General features: G+C 44.3%; 1 protein-coding gene across 1 annotated transcript in view; it reads right to left on the bottom strand.

Annotated features, from left to right (window-relative positions):
* Window positions 1–13417, bottom strand: part of Susd5 (sushi domain containing 5) — a 45984-nt gene extending 32567 nt beyond the window's left edge. Inside the window, exons 1-2 of the mRNA XM_051140398.1 lie at window positions 12904–13417; window positions 8069–8246 (exon numbers count right to left, since the gene is read on the bottom strand). Of these exons, the coding sequence (XP_050996355.1) occupies window positions 8069–8246; window positions 12904–13417 (692 nt within the window). The remainder of the gene's footprint in view (window positions 1–8068; window positions 8247–12903) is intronic.
* Window positions 13418–14271: the final 854 nt, after the last annotated feature.

Here is a 14271-nt window from a genome sequence, read left to right as displayed (position 1 = left end):
AGCTGAGAGAGGCCAGTTTGAATCAGTCAGCTTGGAGAGGAGTTTAGGCCAGAACAGGTGAGTTGAACCAGCCAGTGAGTTCAGAAAGAGCTAGAAAGGCTTGTAAATGGCTCTCATCTCTTCCCCTCATCTGAAGAAATAAAAACAACATTTACACCTGGCATGCAATGTGGTTGGAAGGAAAATATGATTGGGGAAGGAGAAAGCCCCACCAACGTTGCAAAAAGCAGAGGACATCTGACAGAAATGTTGCAGAGGACAGAAGACAAGTGACAGAGCCGCAGAGAAGAGATTTGCCTGGATCATCTCTAGAGGAAGCATCAGTTCTTTGAGTTCAAAGATACTCAGGAGACTCTGGAGCTGCAGGAGCCTCTGAGACAGTGACCCACAGTAAGCCAGCCCAAAAGATAATTTTAACTATATAGACAGACCTTTCCTGCATTAAAAAGTGGGAAACTCAGGCTGTAGAGATGTCTCAAAGGTTAAGTGCACTGTCTGTTGTTCTAAAGGTCCCAAGTTCAATTCCCAGGAACTACATGGTAGCTCATAACCATCTATAATGAGATCTGGTGCAAAGTACTCAAGGACGCAGAAGCAGGTCGATTGCTGTAAGTTCAAGGCCAGCCTGGTCTACAAAGCAAATCCAGGACAGCCAAGGCTACACAGAGAAAACTTGTCTCAGAAAAAGAAAATCTATTGCAGTTCTTATTGTAACTGTGATCACAAGAGTAAACTCTTCCTTGCTTTCAATTGCAATCTTTATAGATTTCCTCTCAAAAGAGATTGAAAAAAATAACTATACAACCAGGAAAAAATAGCCATACAAGAAAAATTAGTTATGATAGTACAAAGGCTTGACAGAGAAGAGGCAGAGAAAGCAAACGAACAGGAAATACTAATTATGAACCTACGGTACCTAATGAAATTAAGGACCAATATAACCCATTGAACCTATGGTGCCCCCTTTTAATGAAATTGAGGAAAGGCAAGCACCCCCACTAGCTTTCCCAGTTACCTGGGAACAAATGCCAGAAAGTGGTAAACATTCACAAAATGAACAACTAGTCTGGAATCCTGTTAAAATACAAGATCTCAAACATTTCAAAAGAATCAATAGTAACTTATGGAATGCAAGTACTCTGAGACAGATGTTGAATACCTGGGCTACCCAAGACAGGATTATCCCCCAACACTGGAAAGATTTTGCAACAGCCATCCTGGAAGCTGGTTCTCAATTACAATGGCTGACATGGTGTCAAGAAGAAGATCCAGGGGCTGGAGAGATGGCTCAATGGTTAAGAGAACAGTCTATTCTTCCAGAGGACCCAGGTTCAATTCCCAGCACCCATATGGCAGTTCACAACTGTCTGTCCCTCCAGTTCCAGAGGACTTGTATAGACAAGCAAGGTAAACACCAATGCACATAAAAATAAATAAATCTTAAGAAAAAAAGAAGAAGATCCAATTATGAAAAATTGTTATAGGTCTAAAGGTGTTAATATCATGAAAAATCAATTGTTAGATGAAGGTCAAATGCTGATTTATGAAAGTAGATGCAATCTGATGACTCTATTATTATACAATGTACTTTAAGAGCCTGGGATAAGGTGGAAGACCAAGGAAAAGGGTCTATGCCATTCACAAAGATTATGCAAAGCCTCAGAGAGAGACTTTTACTGATTTCTTATATAGATTAGCATTGGCTACAAATAGAGCAATATCAGATCCAGATTTGACCCAGGTATTAATTGAAACTTTAACCTTAGAAAATGCAAATGCAAGGTATAAAAACATCCTTAGACTTTTAAAAGCTCAATCAACACCCATGGATGAATGGATTAGAACTACTACTGATATTGACCCTAGTGACTATATAATTGGACAAGCAATAGCCGATAATCTTAGGTATCAAAATGTCCATTGTTTTAACTGTGGGAGATGAGACCATTTGGAAAGGGACTGTAGGCAAGGCATTCCTGGAGACTTCTCTAAAAGACCTCAGCTTTCCAGGATTTGTAGAAGGTGTGGTAAGGGTAGGCATTGCAGGTCAGCAAGAGATATATAAGGTAATCCCTTACTTATGGGAAACTCCCTCTGAGGTAATCCTTTAAATACGGGGAAACTTCCTAAGGGGGTTTGCTCATACCCTACAACAAACAACACTAGTCAGGTTTTTCCTATCAGCAGCCCTCAGAGAAACTAGAGAAAACTAAATTAGGTATTGGAGATGCAAATGCATGCTACAGAAGGCGACACTGCTCTGGCCTTAGCCACAAATAGTTCATTAATCAAGGGCAGAGCAGCTTCACCAGATGGAAGAAGAAATTCTGGAGGTTTGGAAAACCAACAGCCCTACTTTTAAAATGGTTAACTGACAAGCCTGTGTGGATAGAGCAAGGGCCCTAGAATGAAGAAAAAATTGTAGGTGCTTGAGTAGCTAGAAGCTCATCATACAGAAAAGTCTACAAGTCCTTGGAATTCTCCTGTATCTGTTTTTTGTTTTTTGTTTTTAATCTGGAAATTTGAGGATGTTGACTGACCTAAGGTCTGTAAATAAACTGATCCAACAAAAAATGATCCATTACAGTCTGGAATCCCTGGGTCTTCTCTATTACCAAAAGGATGGCCTATAATAATAATCAATTTAAAAGACTGCTTCTTTACTATTTCCCTTACAAAGCAAGATAGAGAAAAATTAGCCTTTACAGGCTACTTACAACAATGTTCAACCTGTGAAAAGATACCAATAAAAAGTCCTTCTTCAAGCTGGTGTGGTAGTGAACCACTTTAAACCCAGAATGTGGGAAGGCAGAGGCAGGAAGATCTCTGTGAGTTCAAGGCCAGTCTGGCCTACAAAGTGAGTCCAAGGCTATACAGAGAAATCTTATCTTGATAAACAAACAAACACAAACAAAAAAAAAAATAAAAAAAAAAAAAAAAAAAAAAAAACCAAAAAACAAAACAAACAAAAAAGAAAAAAAAGAAAAGAAAAAGTTCTTCAAGGAATGTTAAATAGTTCAATTCTATGTAAGTATTTTGTACAACAGCTGCTAGAAAGAATTCATAATCAATTTTCTTAACCCATAATTTACTATTATATGAATGATATCTTGTTGACAGATTCTGATGCAAATAGATTAAAGTTTAATGAAGAAAAAAAGATTTTACTTAGTTGGGATTTAAAATTAAGTCAACAAGCAATTCAATCACAAAAGGTACAGATCAGAAGAGATCTGTTACAAATGCTTAATGACTTTCAAAAACTACTGGGAGATATTAACTGGCTGCAGCCTACTGTTTGATAACTATTCAAGAACTGAGTAATTTGTTTCAAACTTTACAAGGTAATTCTTTTTTTTTTTTTTTTTAAGATTTATTTATTTATTATATATACAGTATTTTGCCTGCATGTACTCCTGCCCTCCTGAAGGGGGCACCAGATCTCATTATAGATGGTTGTGGCCACCATATGGTTGCTGGGAATTGAACTCAGGACCTTTGGAAGAACATACAGTGCTCTTAACCTCTGAGCCATCTCTCCAGCCCTGCAAGGTAATTCTAACTTAAACAGTCACAGACGATTAACAGCTGAAGCAGAGAAAGAGTTGACTCAGGTAGAGCAAAGACTGCAGGATGCGGCGTATGTGGACCACCTCCATCCTAAACATGCCTGTGTTCTCGTTATCTTGCTTTCTACTCGTTCTCATACTGGACTCACTATGCAGAGAAAAGACAAAAGTTTAGAATGGATCTTCTTAGCACATATAAACAGAGGAAAAAAACCTAGAAACTTGTGTTGAAAAGGTTTGATCTAATTGTAAAAGAAAGAATAAGACTTTGTTAATGATCAGGAACAGACCCAGAAGAAATTATAGTACCTTTATACCAATGCTGAAATTACCTCATTATGGGTAATTAATGAAAGTTGGCAAAGAGTTGTAGAAATTATTTGGAAGAGGTTTAATAACAAATATCCCAAAAGCAAGCAACTCCAGTTCATAAAAGAACTTACTGGATTCTGCCCCTGGTACAGTGAAAAAAGACACCAATTTCTGAAGTGCCTACATTTCATACCAATGCAAATAAACCAGGAATGGCAGGTCTCATGTCAGGAAATGTAAGTAAAGTAATTCAAAGCCCATGTGCTTTGGTTAAAAAAAAATCAGAGCAAGTCTTATGGTTTTATTAGACTTCTCTGAACCCATCAATATATTTTCTGCATATTCACAATATGTAGAGAGGGTTATATTACATAGAGAAACTGCTGAACTTATTCCTGATAATTCAGAATTAACATCGTTATTTATACAACCGCAATATACAATTTGAGGCAGAAATGATCCAGTATATATCACTCGTATTCAATTTCATATGGGATTGCCTATGCCATTGGCACAAAGAAACAAGGAGATTGACTAATCATTAATAGGAAATGTGCTAGAAGCTTCAGAATTTCATAAAAGAGTAGTGAGGGTCCACCAAGACACCACTGCTCTCTTGCCCAGGTCCCTGTTTCCCTGACCCATGCTGGAGGCACGGCCTTCTTCCTGAGAGTGGGGAGGTCTTCCAAGTGACAACACCTGGCTTCGGTTTTTCCTTTTCCTTGGAAGTTCTGAGTGAAACTGAGGCGCCTCACTAGGGTAGTGGTTCATTTTCTTTCTCTCTCTCTCTCTTTCTTTCTTTCTTCAGAATGCATGCCTCTGCAAGAACCATTGCTTCTTGACAAAGTTTCCAAGCTTGGCATCTCCTTCTAAAACCTTTTATGGGAGGCTCCCTAAAATCCAGATTCAGGAGTGCAGAAGACACAGGGACTGGCTGTGAGGAGAGCTGGGAGAAGTGACTTATGGAAGGAGGAGGAGCTCTCATTTGCTAGATCACCTTAGCCAACTGGTCTCAGAGGTCTGTAGAAAGCCTGCAACCGTGAGCCTAGGGGGAAACTGAGGTAGGATTTAAAGGAGGAAGAACGTCATCAGAGCTACCTCCCAGATAGAGGGGGAAATGGAGCCAAATGGTGCCTATGGGAGGCAAACTAGCATAGATAGGAGTAGTTTGCTGCTCTTAGGAAAGTCATTCAGATCCCTCCAAGTCTTGGTCTGATTTGTAAGATGGAGGTACTGAAGCTAGGAGGGCAGCTCAGCGATAAATGTGTGCTTGGCATGTGTGAGGCACCACAACAAAGTAGGGATTGGGTGGTGTGCCACTGAGTCCACCAAACTGGAGCAGGTAGGTTGCATAACCTGTCTGGGACGGGAACATCAGAGAACACAGTGGGTATGCCCTCTGTGTCACCCAGTCATCTGTAGAGAGACACAAGACCAGTGCCCTCCCCCAAGCCTGAATCCCACAAGGAGGGTAGTCACCATCTACAGATCCTCTGTGTGGGTGCTAGAAAAGTGGTAATTTCTGACAGGAAACTTCTCAACCACCAAACCACCTCTCCAGCCCCTTCCTTTCCGTTAGATTTTTTTTTTTAAAAGGTTATTTATTATGTATACTGTATTTTGCCTGCATGTGTGCCTGCACCCCAGAAAAGGGCACCAGATCTCATTATAGATGTTTGTGAGCCACCACGTGGCTGCTGAGAATTGAACTCAGGACCTTTGGAAGAGCAGACGATGTTCTTAACCACTGACACCCTGCCCCCTTTAAAATTCTAATTGCATGCAATTTTACCACTTTTTGCCATTTTCTCTACATTTTAAAAATTATTTCTTCCTCTTTCATTTATTCTGCATATCTTCCTCTGAAATAGCTTCCACTTCACTAATGCTTTCTTTAGCTCTTTTCAATCAGCTGTTAGATCCATCCATTAAATTATTAATTTTAGGGTTTTTTTCATTTCTAAAGTATTTCCATTTGATTATTTTTAGCTTCTCATGGTGTTAAAGTTATCCTTGCCTTTTATATCTTTCTAAAATTTTAAAGGATTGTCACCTTAAAAAAAAGAATTTAAAAAATGTATGTGCATGGCTGTTCTGCCTGTAATGTATGTCTGGGCACCATGTGTGTGTCTGGTGCCTAAGGAGGTCAGAAGAGGATGTTGAAGTGATGGACGGATGGTTGTAAGTTTCCCTGTGCATGCTGGGAATCAAACCCTGGTCCTCTACAAAAATAGCTAGTGCTCTTAATGGCTGAGCTATTTCTCCAGCTCCAAGGATTGTCTTCTGAATGTCAGTATTTACCAATGCTGACACATAGACTTTCTTTTAGCCGTTGTGTCTCCTGAATTTTATTCATTATTAGTATCCTAGTATGCTTGGCTATTTTATATTGTGTAAGAAATACTGTGCTAACAAAAAATTGCTTGTTGAAATAAATCAAGGCCTAGGTTAGAATTGTCTTCCTTAAAAGTACATTTTTATGAATTCTTCCAGATACCCAAAGGCTTGAAATTCCATTATCATCTTTGAAATCTAAAGAGCAGGTGCAAACACTACTGGGACATTTTCTCCAGTCTTATGATTATAAGACTCACTTCTTTTAAGCATCCCATGGGTTAGTTAGGAACTCAGCACGCAGTGGACTGACTGTCTGCTTCGTAGCCTCTAGAGCGGTGGTTGTCAGCCTTCCTAACACCGTGACCCCTTAGTTCAGTTTCCATGTTGTGGTGACCCCCAATCATAAAACTATTTTCATTGCTACTTCAATAACTGTAAGTTTGCTATTGTTATAAACCGTAAATGTAAACACCTGTGTTTTCCAATGGTCTTATGCTGGTCAAATGACCCTTTCACAGGGGCCGTGACCCACTGGTTGAGCCTCGAGGCTCTAGAACCAAGCTGGAACTACTCATAGGCTGATGAGAACTCAACAGCAGGGGGTCTGGAAGCAGCTGAAATCACTTTCACTCATGTTTCAGGCAGTTAACGTTAGCTACTGGGGAGGCCACTGGCTAAGGTGGTTGGCAAAGGCCCTGTGTGGGGCTCTGACCTTCTTCAGAGCATAGCTATGCCGTCTGTATTTGTTGCTGTTGCATGACCATGGGCAAAGCACCTGAGAGAAGAGCAGTTGTTTTGGCTCATGGGCTCAGAGATTTGAGGCCACGAAGTTGGAGAGGTATGGGGGCAAGAACCACCCAGTCTGTGGTGCCAGGGGCTGATCATACGGCTGAGGACCAGGATACAAAAAAGTGACAGGAATCAGGCTGTGCAAGTAATCCTCAAAGGACAGCTCCCCTCACCCAACGTGACCTACTGACCAGTTTGGCCCCACATTGTAAATGTGACACCACTCAAAACAAGAGCTCAAGGAGGATTTTTTTTTTTTAGATTCAAACTATAATTACCTGTAAATAATTATAAAGCTACAAAGATGTATGAATGGCTTTAGAAAGCAGAGCCTGCTGGAAGGGGCAGGAGATCATTCAGCAGATAAAGGCAACTGAAGAAGCCTGGTGACCTGAGTTACACCCAGAAACCCACGTACAAGGCTGGATGTGGTGGCATGTATCTGTGATCCGCATTCCTATGGCGAGATGGGAGCACAGACCAGAGAACTGGCCTGGAAGCCGGGTGGCCAGCTAGCCTGGAGTACGCAGAGCAGAAGAAACAAGAGAGACTCTGCTTTGACAAGGCGGAAGAGAGAACTGACTTTGAAAAGCTGTCCTCTAAACTGGATGGTGGTGGTGCACACCTTTAATCCCAGTGCTTGGAGGCAGAGGCAGGTGGATCTCTGTGAGTTCAAGGCCAGCCTGGTCTACAGAGTAAGTCCCGGGACAGCCAAGGTTAACACAAGAAACTCTATCTAAAAAAATAAAACAAAACAAAACAACAACCAAAAAAAGAAAAGAAAAAAAAAGAAAGGAAGGAAATTTGTCCTCTGATGTGTGTGTGTGTGTGTGTGTGTGTGTGTGTGTGTGTGTTTGTGTGTGAGATCCACCAGCCCATATGCACATGCACACATACACACACATAAATAAATAATACATAGATTGGACATGCTAGAAGTCACAGTCCATCTCACATAGCCTACGCTGCTGTCCCTGCAGGACAGTTAAGTCTCATATACAACCTAGGTAGGCAGCTGAGCTGGTTGGGAAGGAATGCTTCTCCCAGCTGTCCTGACTTACCCAAGGGTGCCATCAGCCAACCAGCCTGTTGTGCACACTGCGAAGGCACAATCCTGGATCACCCTCTTCAGCTCGCCGGTAGACACCAGGTGGGCACCCTTACCCTTGCAGGAGAGCCGAGCCGCCTCCAGGTCCAGGCCCTGCGAGCCGTTCTGAGACTCCAGCACGAAGAGCTTCCCTGTGCAGGAAGAGGAAGATACATGCGTGGTAAGGTGCAAGGCACTGGGGACTGCGCATGCTCGTTGTCTGCAGACCCTGGTGCACACCATCTCTGGGACCAGGTGATGATCGTTCTGTGTTTCCACTTCCTTCTTCTCTAGTCATTTTGAAATGGGTTCTCCCTGTGTTGCCCAAAGGGCTTCAAACCCGTGAGCTCAAATCATCCTCCCATCTCGTCTTCCCTTGCATCTGGGACAAGAGTGTGACAGGGTCTCTCGCTGGTTCTAGTCTACCATAAAGAAGCAAATAAACAAACATAAACATTTAACTGAGGTGGGAAGATGGACTGGATGGGTAAGTGTTTGCCTTAGGAGCTCAGGGGCCCTGAGTTTGATCTGTAGAAACCGCATAAAAATAAAGCCAAGTATAGTGACGCTTGTGGTCCCAGTGCCAAGGAAGAGGAAACAGGGGGATTATGGATGGGCTTGCTGGGCAGCTGACCTGGCCTATTTGAGGAGTTTCAAGGCAGTGGGAGACCCTGTCTCAAGAGAACAACAGCTTTTGGCGTTTGAGCACAACAGCTGAGGTTGCTCTGTGGACTCCACATGCATATACACGTATGTATATGCTGGCTCTCTCTCGGTCTCTCTGTCTCTGTCTCTGATCACACACACACACACACACACACACACACACACACACACACACACACACACACCAACTAGACAGTCCAACATGCATTTGAATTAGCTGGGTGTGATGACACGTCTTAATCCCAGCACTGCAGATCTCTGAGTTCTACAGGCCAGCCTGATCTACAAGTGAGACCCTGGTGTGGTCGTGGTGGTGGTGGTGGTGGTAGTGTGTATGTGTGTGTTAGCTTTTCTTTGTTTAATCCTTCCTCCAAAACAGATGTGACAAGGCTCAGTGTCCTGGGTTCCCTTGCATGGGTGTCTTGGTGCCCAGGGCTCTGACACTGTCTTCACTGCTTCCTTCTGCCTTGCATGCCCTGAGGTGTCCTTGACCCAGCAGGGTTCTTCGCTTCCTCTTCCTCACCCCCGAGACAGCGTTTCTCTGTGTAGCCTTGACTACCCTGGACTCGCTTTGTAGACCAGGCTGGCCTCGAACTCACAGTGATCCACCTGCCTCTGCCTCCTGATTGCTGGGATTAAAGGTGTGCACCACCACCACCCGGCTGGTTCTTTACTTCTTGTCCCTTAGGACAAGAACTACAGGGACTCCCCAAAACAAATCACTTGTGCCTGCTAGGCTTCTGTCCTACTGCAAAAGCCAAGGCCCTCGCCTGCCACACCCTCACTCCCTGAAGCCCATCTGTAGATGGGGGTGTGGCAAAAAAAAAAAAAAAAAAAAACCAACGCGGTCAGGATACACCTGGGGTAAGATTGTCAATGGAGCAAGAGGTAGGAACTCAGGCTGAAAGCAAGAGAGAGTTTCCAGGGGGAAACAAACATAGTACAGGGGAGCACTGTGTGGAGGGACAGAGGAATGCCTTGGGAAGCCCTCTGCACCTCCAGACCCTTGTGCCCTCACAATTGGCGATTCAGATCTGTGGTTCTCAACCTGTCGGTCGAGACTCCACAACATGAGGGACTGTATTAAAGGGTCGCAGCATTAGGAAGGTTTAGAACCACTGATTTAGATGGAATGGGTCTTTTTCTTTCATAATGTTTTCATTAACTCTTTGAGTTTCATTCAACATATTTTGATGGTAGCCATCCCCTCCTCCACCTCCTGCTAGGCCCTCCCCAACCTCCTGCTCTTTCAGATACCCCTGTCTCTCAACACCCAGTTTGGTACTGATTGCTGGACTACCCCACACACCCCACCCTATGCACACAAATGAAAAACAAAGTAAAATACAAAAATACGGTAGTGCCTCTATTTAGTGTATGTGACACATGTTGAATTAGTCAAATGTAAACTAAATGTCTTTGTTCACATTTTAATAATTTTGAGACGCTTCAAATACCTATAGTGGTGAGTCTCAGCTAAATAGTCAGTCCCCCTCCCTGTCAAACAGACTCAGACAATGAGGGGTCAGCACAGGCCCACGGAGGGACCCTTTCACAGTACATGTTGTAGTTCTTCATGACTCCGCTGTACAATGGAGGGCTTAGCAAGTGGAGTTTTCTTTCTTTCTTTCTCTTTCTTTCTTTCTTTCTTTCTTTCTTTTTTCTTTCTTCTTTCTTTCTTTTCTTTCTTTCTTCTTTCTTTCTTTCTTTCTTTCTTTTTCTTTCTTTCTTTCTTTCTTTCTTTTTTCCAGTTTTTCGAGACAGTGTCTCTGTGTAGCCTTGGTTATCCTGGACTCACTCTGTAGACCAGGCTGACCTTGAACTCACAGTGACCCACCTATCTCTGCCTCCCAAGTGCTAGGTTGAAGGCATGCGACACCACCCCCTGGCCAGGTTAGAGAGGTGAAAAAGGAAGGTATGTGTGTGTATGTGGGGGGGGGGGGGACAGCAATAACAAACACACACACACTAGGAGTCCTCAGTTTCTCTTTGCTGGACAATAAGCCCACCATCTATTTTCTATGCCCCTCCCTAAGCCAGAGAGACACAAAACTTTGATCTTTATCCATGTGGCATTCCACTTAAGCATTCATAATGGGGTGAAACTATAAAACACCGTGGAAAGAGATTTTTTTTTTTTGAAGGAATCAAAATTGGAACAAAAGCAGACATTGTTCAAAAAGCTAGTTACTAACCCCAACCCATTCTACTTGCATGTTTTAAAATCAGTTGAGGAGGATACAAGAGATGGGATAAAAACTGACATGTAATATGAATAAATTAATAAAATGCATATATTTTAAAAATAAAATAAAATCAGTTCAATTTTCATAACTCAACATCAGGCCAGAAATACCAGTGGACAGACTGCAAAAAGGGACGAGGTTTCATGTGGCAGTGATGGAATGCTGTAGAATTAGATGCACAAACATTGTACAACAAAATGTTTATATATGTATTTTTAAGACCGCAGTTCTATGTTTTTAAATGGTAACATTTATGAAGCATATCTAGATTTTTAATTTTAAATTAAATATTTTAAATGAAAAAAATAGGAGCTGGGCCTGGTGGCACAGGCCTTTAATCCCAGCACTAGGGAAGAAGAGGCAGGCGGGTTGCTGCGAATTCGAGGCCAGCCTGGTCTACAAAGCGAGTCTAGGACAGCCAAGGCTACACAGAGAAATCCCGTCTCAAAAAACAAAAAAACAAACAAAAAAACAAGAAAAGAAAGAAGAAAGAAAAAAATCGGGGCTGAGGAGATGGCTCAGTGGTGAGATATTTCTATAGCACTGCCACATAAATTAATTGGTAATTAATTAGGAGTCACGAACAGCCTTTAAAGTTTAAAAAAAAACAGCTCTCTCTTTAGCGCTAAAGACGCAATCTCAGCGGCCATGCCCTTATTTAAAACATGTACAAACATACAGACCGGTTTTTTTTTTTTTTTAAGCACCAAGGTTTTCTCTCCCAGATCTCCAGCTTCATTCCTTATCAGATTAAAATAACTATATTTCATTCTGTGCAAAGCTTCCTAAATCAGCGGAGAGCTTTTCTCTCCTATTGGCCCAGGTTGTCCTAAGGGTGGACTTTCTAGAAACCTCCTGAGGCTAAGGACAGCGGGCTCCCTTCAGATCCTCTGGCTCTGCTGTGTTCAGAGAGGTTTTGTTTCAACACAGCTAAACACAGCTGAATTAGCTTTTCAAAAGGAACTTGGATTGACACAGGGCCCTAAACACTCTAGTTTAGGCAAGTATCAAAAGCCGAATTCAAAGGCCAGAGAGATGGCTCAGCAGTAAGGGTGCTTGCTGCCAAGCCTGCCGACCTGAATTCCACCCCAGGGACCCACGTAGTGCGTGGGGGAAGAAATGAATCCTTCAAGTTGTCTTCTGACCTCTACACACGCACTATGGCAAGCATATGTGTAATCTCTCTCTCTCTCTCTCTCTCTCTCTCTCTCTCTCTCTCTCTCTCTCTCTCTCTCTCTCTCTCTCTCTCTCTCTCTCTCTCTCTCTCTCCCCCTCCCTCCCTCATCTCTCTCTCAATAGTTTTAAAGCTAAATTCAAATTTTAAATACAAAGTAAATAAACACATACAGAAATGTTAACAAAATTTAGTGAAATAAAGTGGGTTAACTTGTCATCTGGCCTCTACCTGGTTTTCCGTCTTCTGTCCCAGGGCATCCACCTAGCAGCTAGGTTCCCGCCCTGCTGTTTGTTTTAAAATCGTGGGTCCCATGTTCCCCAATATCCCCCCCCCCAACGCCTATTCCACCCCCTCCCCCCTCCAATGCCTCCTCTCTAGCTGTTTCTTCTACCCGGCATAGTCTGCGTCCCCGTTTGCCCGGGCATGGATCTTCCTGGACAGTGCGAATATTTTCTAACCTCCGCCTTGGGGAAGGACACCCACTTAATAGATACTGAGAAAAGAAGGGAGAAGAAAAATCAGTGCCAGCAGGGCAAGTTCGAGGGCAGCCGAGACGTGACTTCATTCTAACACTCTCTTTCCGGGGAAGCAGGCGGCAGGGAGCGCTGGAAAGGGCGGGAGCGGGTGATGCGAGGGCGCAGGGTGGCCAGTTCCAGGCGGCATCTCTGGCCCGGTTGGCCTCCCGGCTACACCGGGGTCCCTGCGGTTGCTGACACTCACCCTCTGAGCGCGCGGTGGGCGGCTGCAAACCCAGCAGGAGCAGCGCGGCGCAGAGCGCAGGCAGGCTGCGGGCCGCCGGCCATCGTGGCCCCGCGCTCATGGTAGTGGCGTCCGCGGGCTGCGCGCGACCGCAGAGTTCCCGGGGATGCAGGAGAAACGGTGGAGGATGCTGTGGGAGTCGCAGCCGGAGCGCCGGGACCCGCGAACTCCCGGGGGTCTTGGTTGGCGCCACCCAGGCGGCTGCAGTCCGGCTCCGCCTTCGCGCTGGGCACCTGGGAGTCCGGGTGCCAAAAGGGGCTGCGCCCGGGGCGCGGCCGGGGCGGAGGGCCAGGTCCCGGAGGCAGGCAGGGGGTACCCTCGAGGGGAAGACGGTCGGCACGCAGGGTTGACTGGGCGCAGGCTTACGGACAGAACCTTCTTTAAACGAACCCTTTTTAGCTGAAGAATGGAAGCTGCTGATTTGATAGCCTTGGTCCTCAGGACGTCGAGCTCTGTCGCATTTGGAAAAGGCCATCTCAGGGCTGGGGATGTGGCTCAGTTGGCAGAGTGCTTGCCTGGCAGCACAGTGATCTGGGGTCTGTTCCCCAGCACCAAAGAGAATCCGGCATGGTGGCAATCACTGGTAATCCCAGCACTTGGAAGATGGCAGAGGTAGAGGAAGCGCATCTAATTTAAGCATTTCCTTCAAAGGCGTGTGCTACCTCACCCTTGCGTTCCTCAGCTCTCACTTCCAGGTCAGATCTTGGTGACCTCCAGAGCACACAGAACTCCCATATTCGGGGGTAGTGGGGTCGTACTGACATGACAAGTTACATCTTAACTAAGCATCTCGGTGAATCAGCCAGAGGTTGGTCCCACCTGGAACGGATGAGCTCTTCCAGTTCACTGGTTCCTGTCTCCCAGTGTTGGCTCCTTGGAGCTCATAAACCCAGCTCTGTTGTCTGGCCTGGTGGCTCATGTCCCTGCAATCTTGGTACTCTGGAGACTGAGGCAGGAGAATTGCTGCCAGTTTCAGGTCAGCATGGGCTACACAACAAGACCCCATTTCAAATATTCAATCAATAGAAGAAGAACAACATTGTTAAAATTAGTACACCGGTGGCTTTCTGTAGTCTGCAAGTCCCTTCCATATTAATGTACCAGTCAATATATGGGTATTAAGTCCCACAGTATGGCTGCCCCTGTGCCAAGTGATAACGATGCCATAGTTTGTTCTTTTGAAAAGTCCTGCTTAAGCAAGCCAAATGCTAAAGGCTGAACAAGAGTTTGGTTCTAGACCACGAATAATTGTCTGTGGTGCTGTAGTTAGTGAGCTAGGACTCAGGAAGAATATGTTTTCTTTTAACAGTATGGACTGGGAGTTGAACC

The sequence above is a fragment of the Acomys russatus genome, chromosome 32 (assembly GCF_903995435.1).
Source record: "Acomys russatus chromosome 32, mAcoRus1.1, whole genome shotgun sequence".
Taxonomy (NCBI): domain Eukaryota; kingdom Metazoa; phylum Chordata; class Mammalia; order Rodentia; family Muridae; genus Acomys; species Acomys russatus.
The sequence above is the reverse complement of the archived record's forward strand: the minus strand, read 5'-3'. Positions and strand labels throughout refer to the sequence as shown.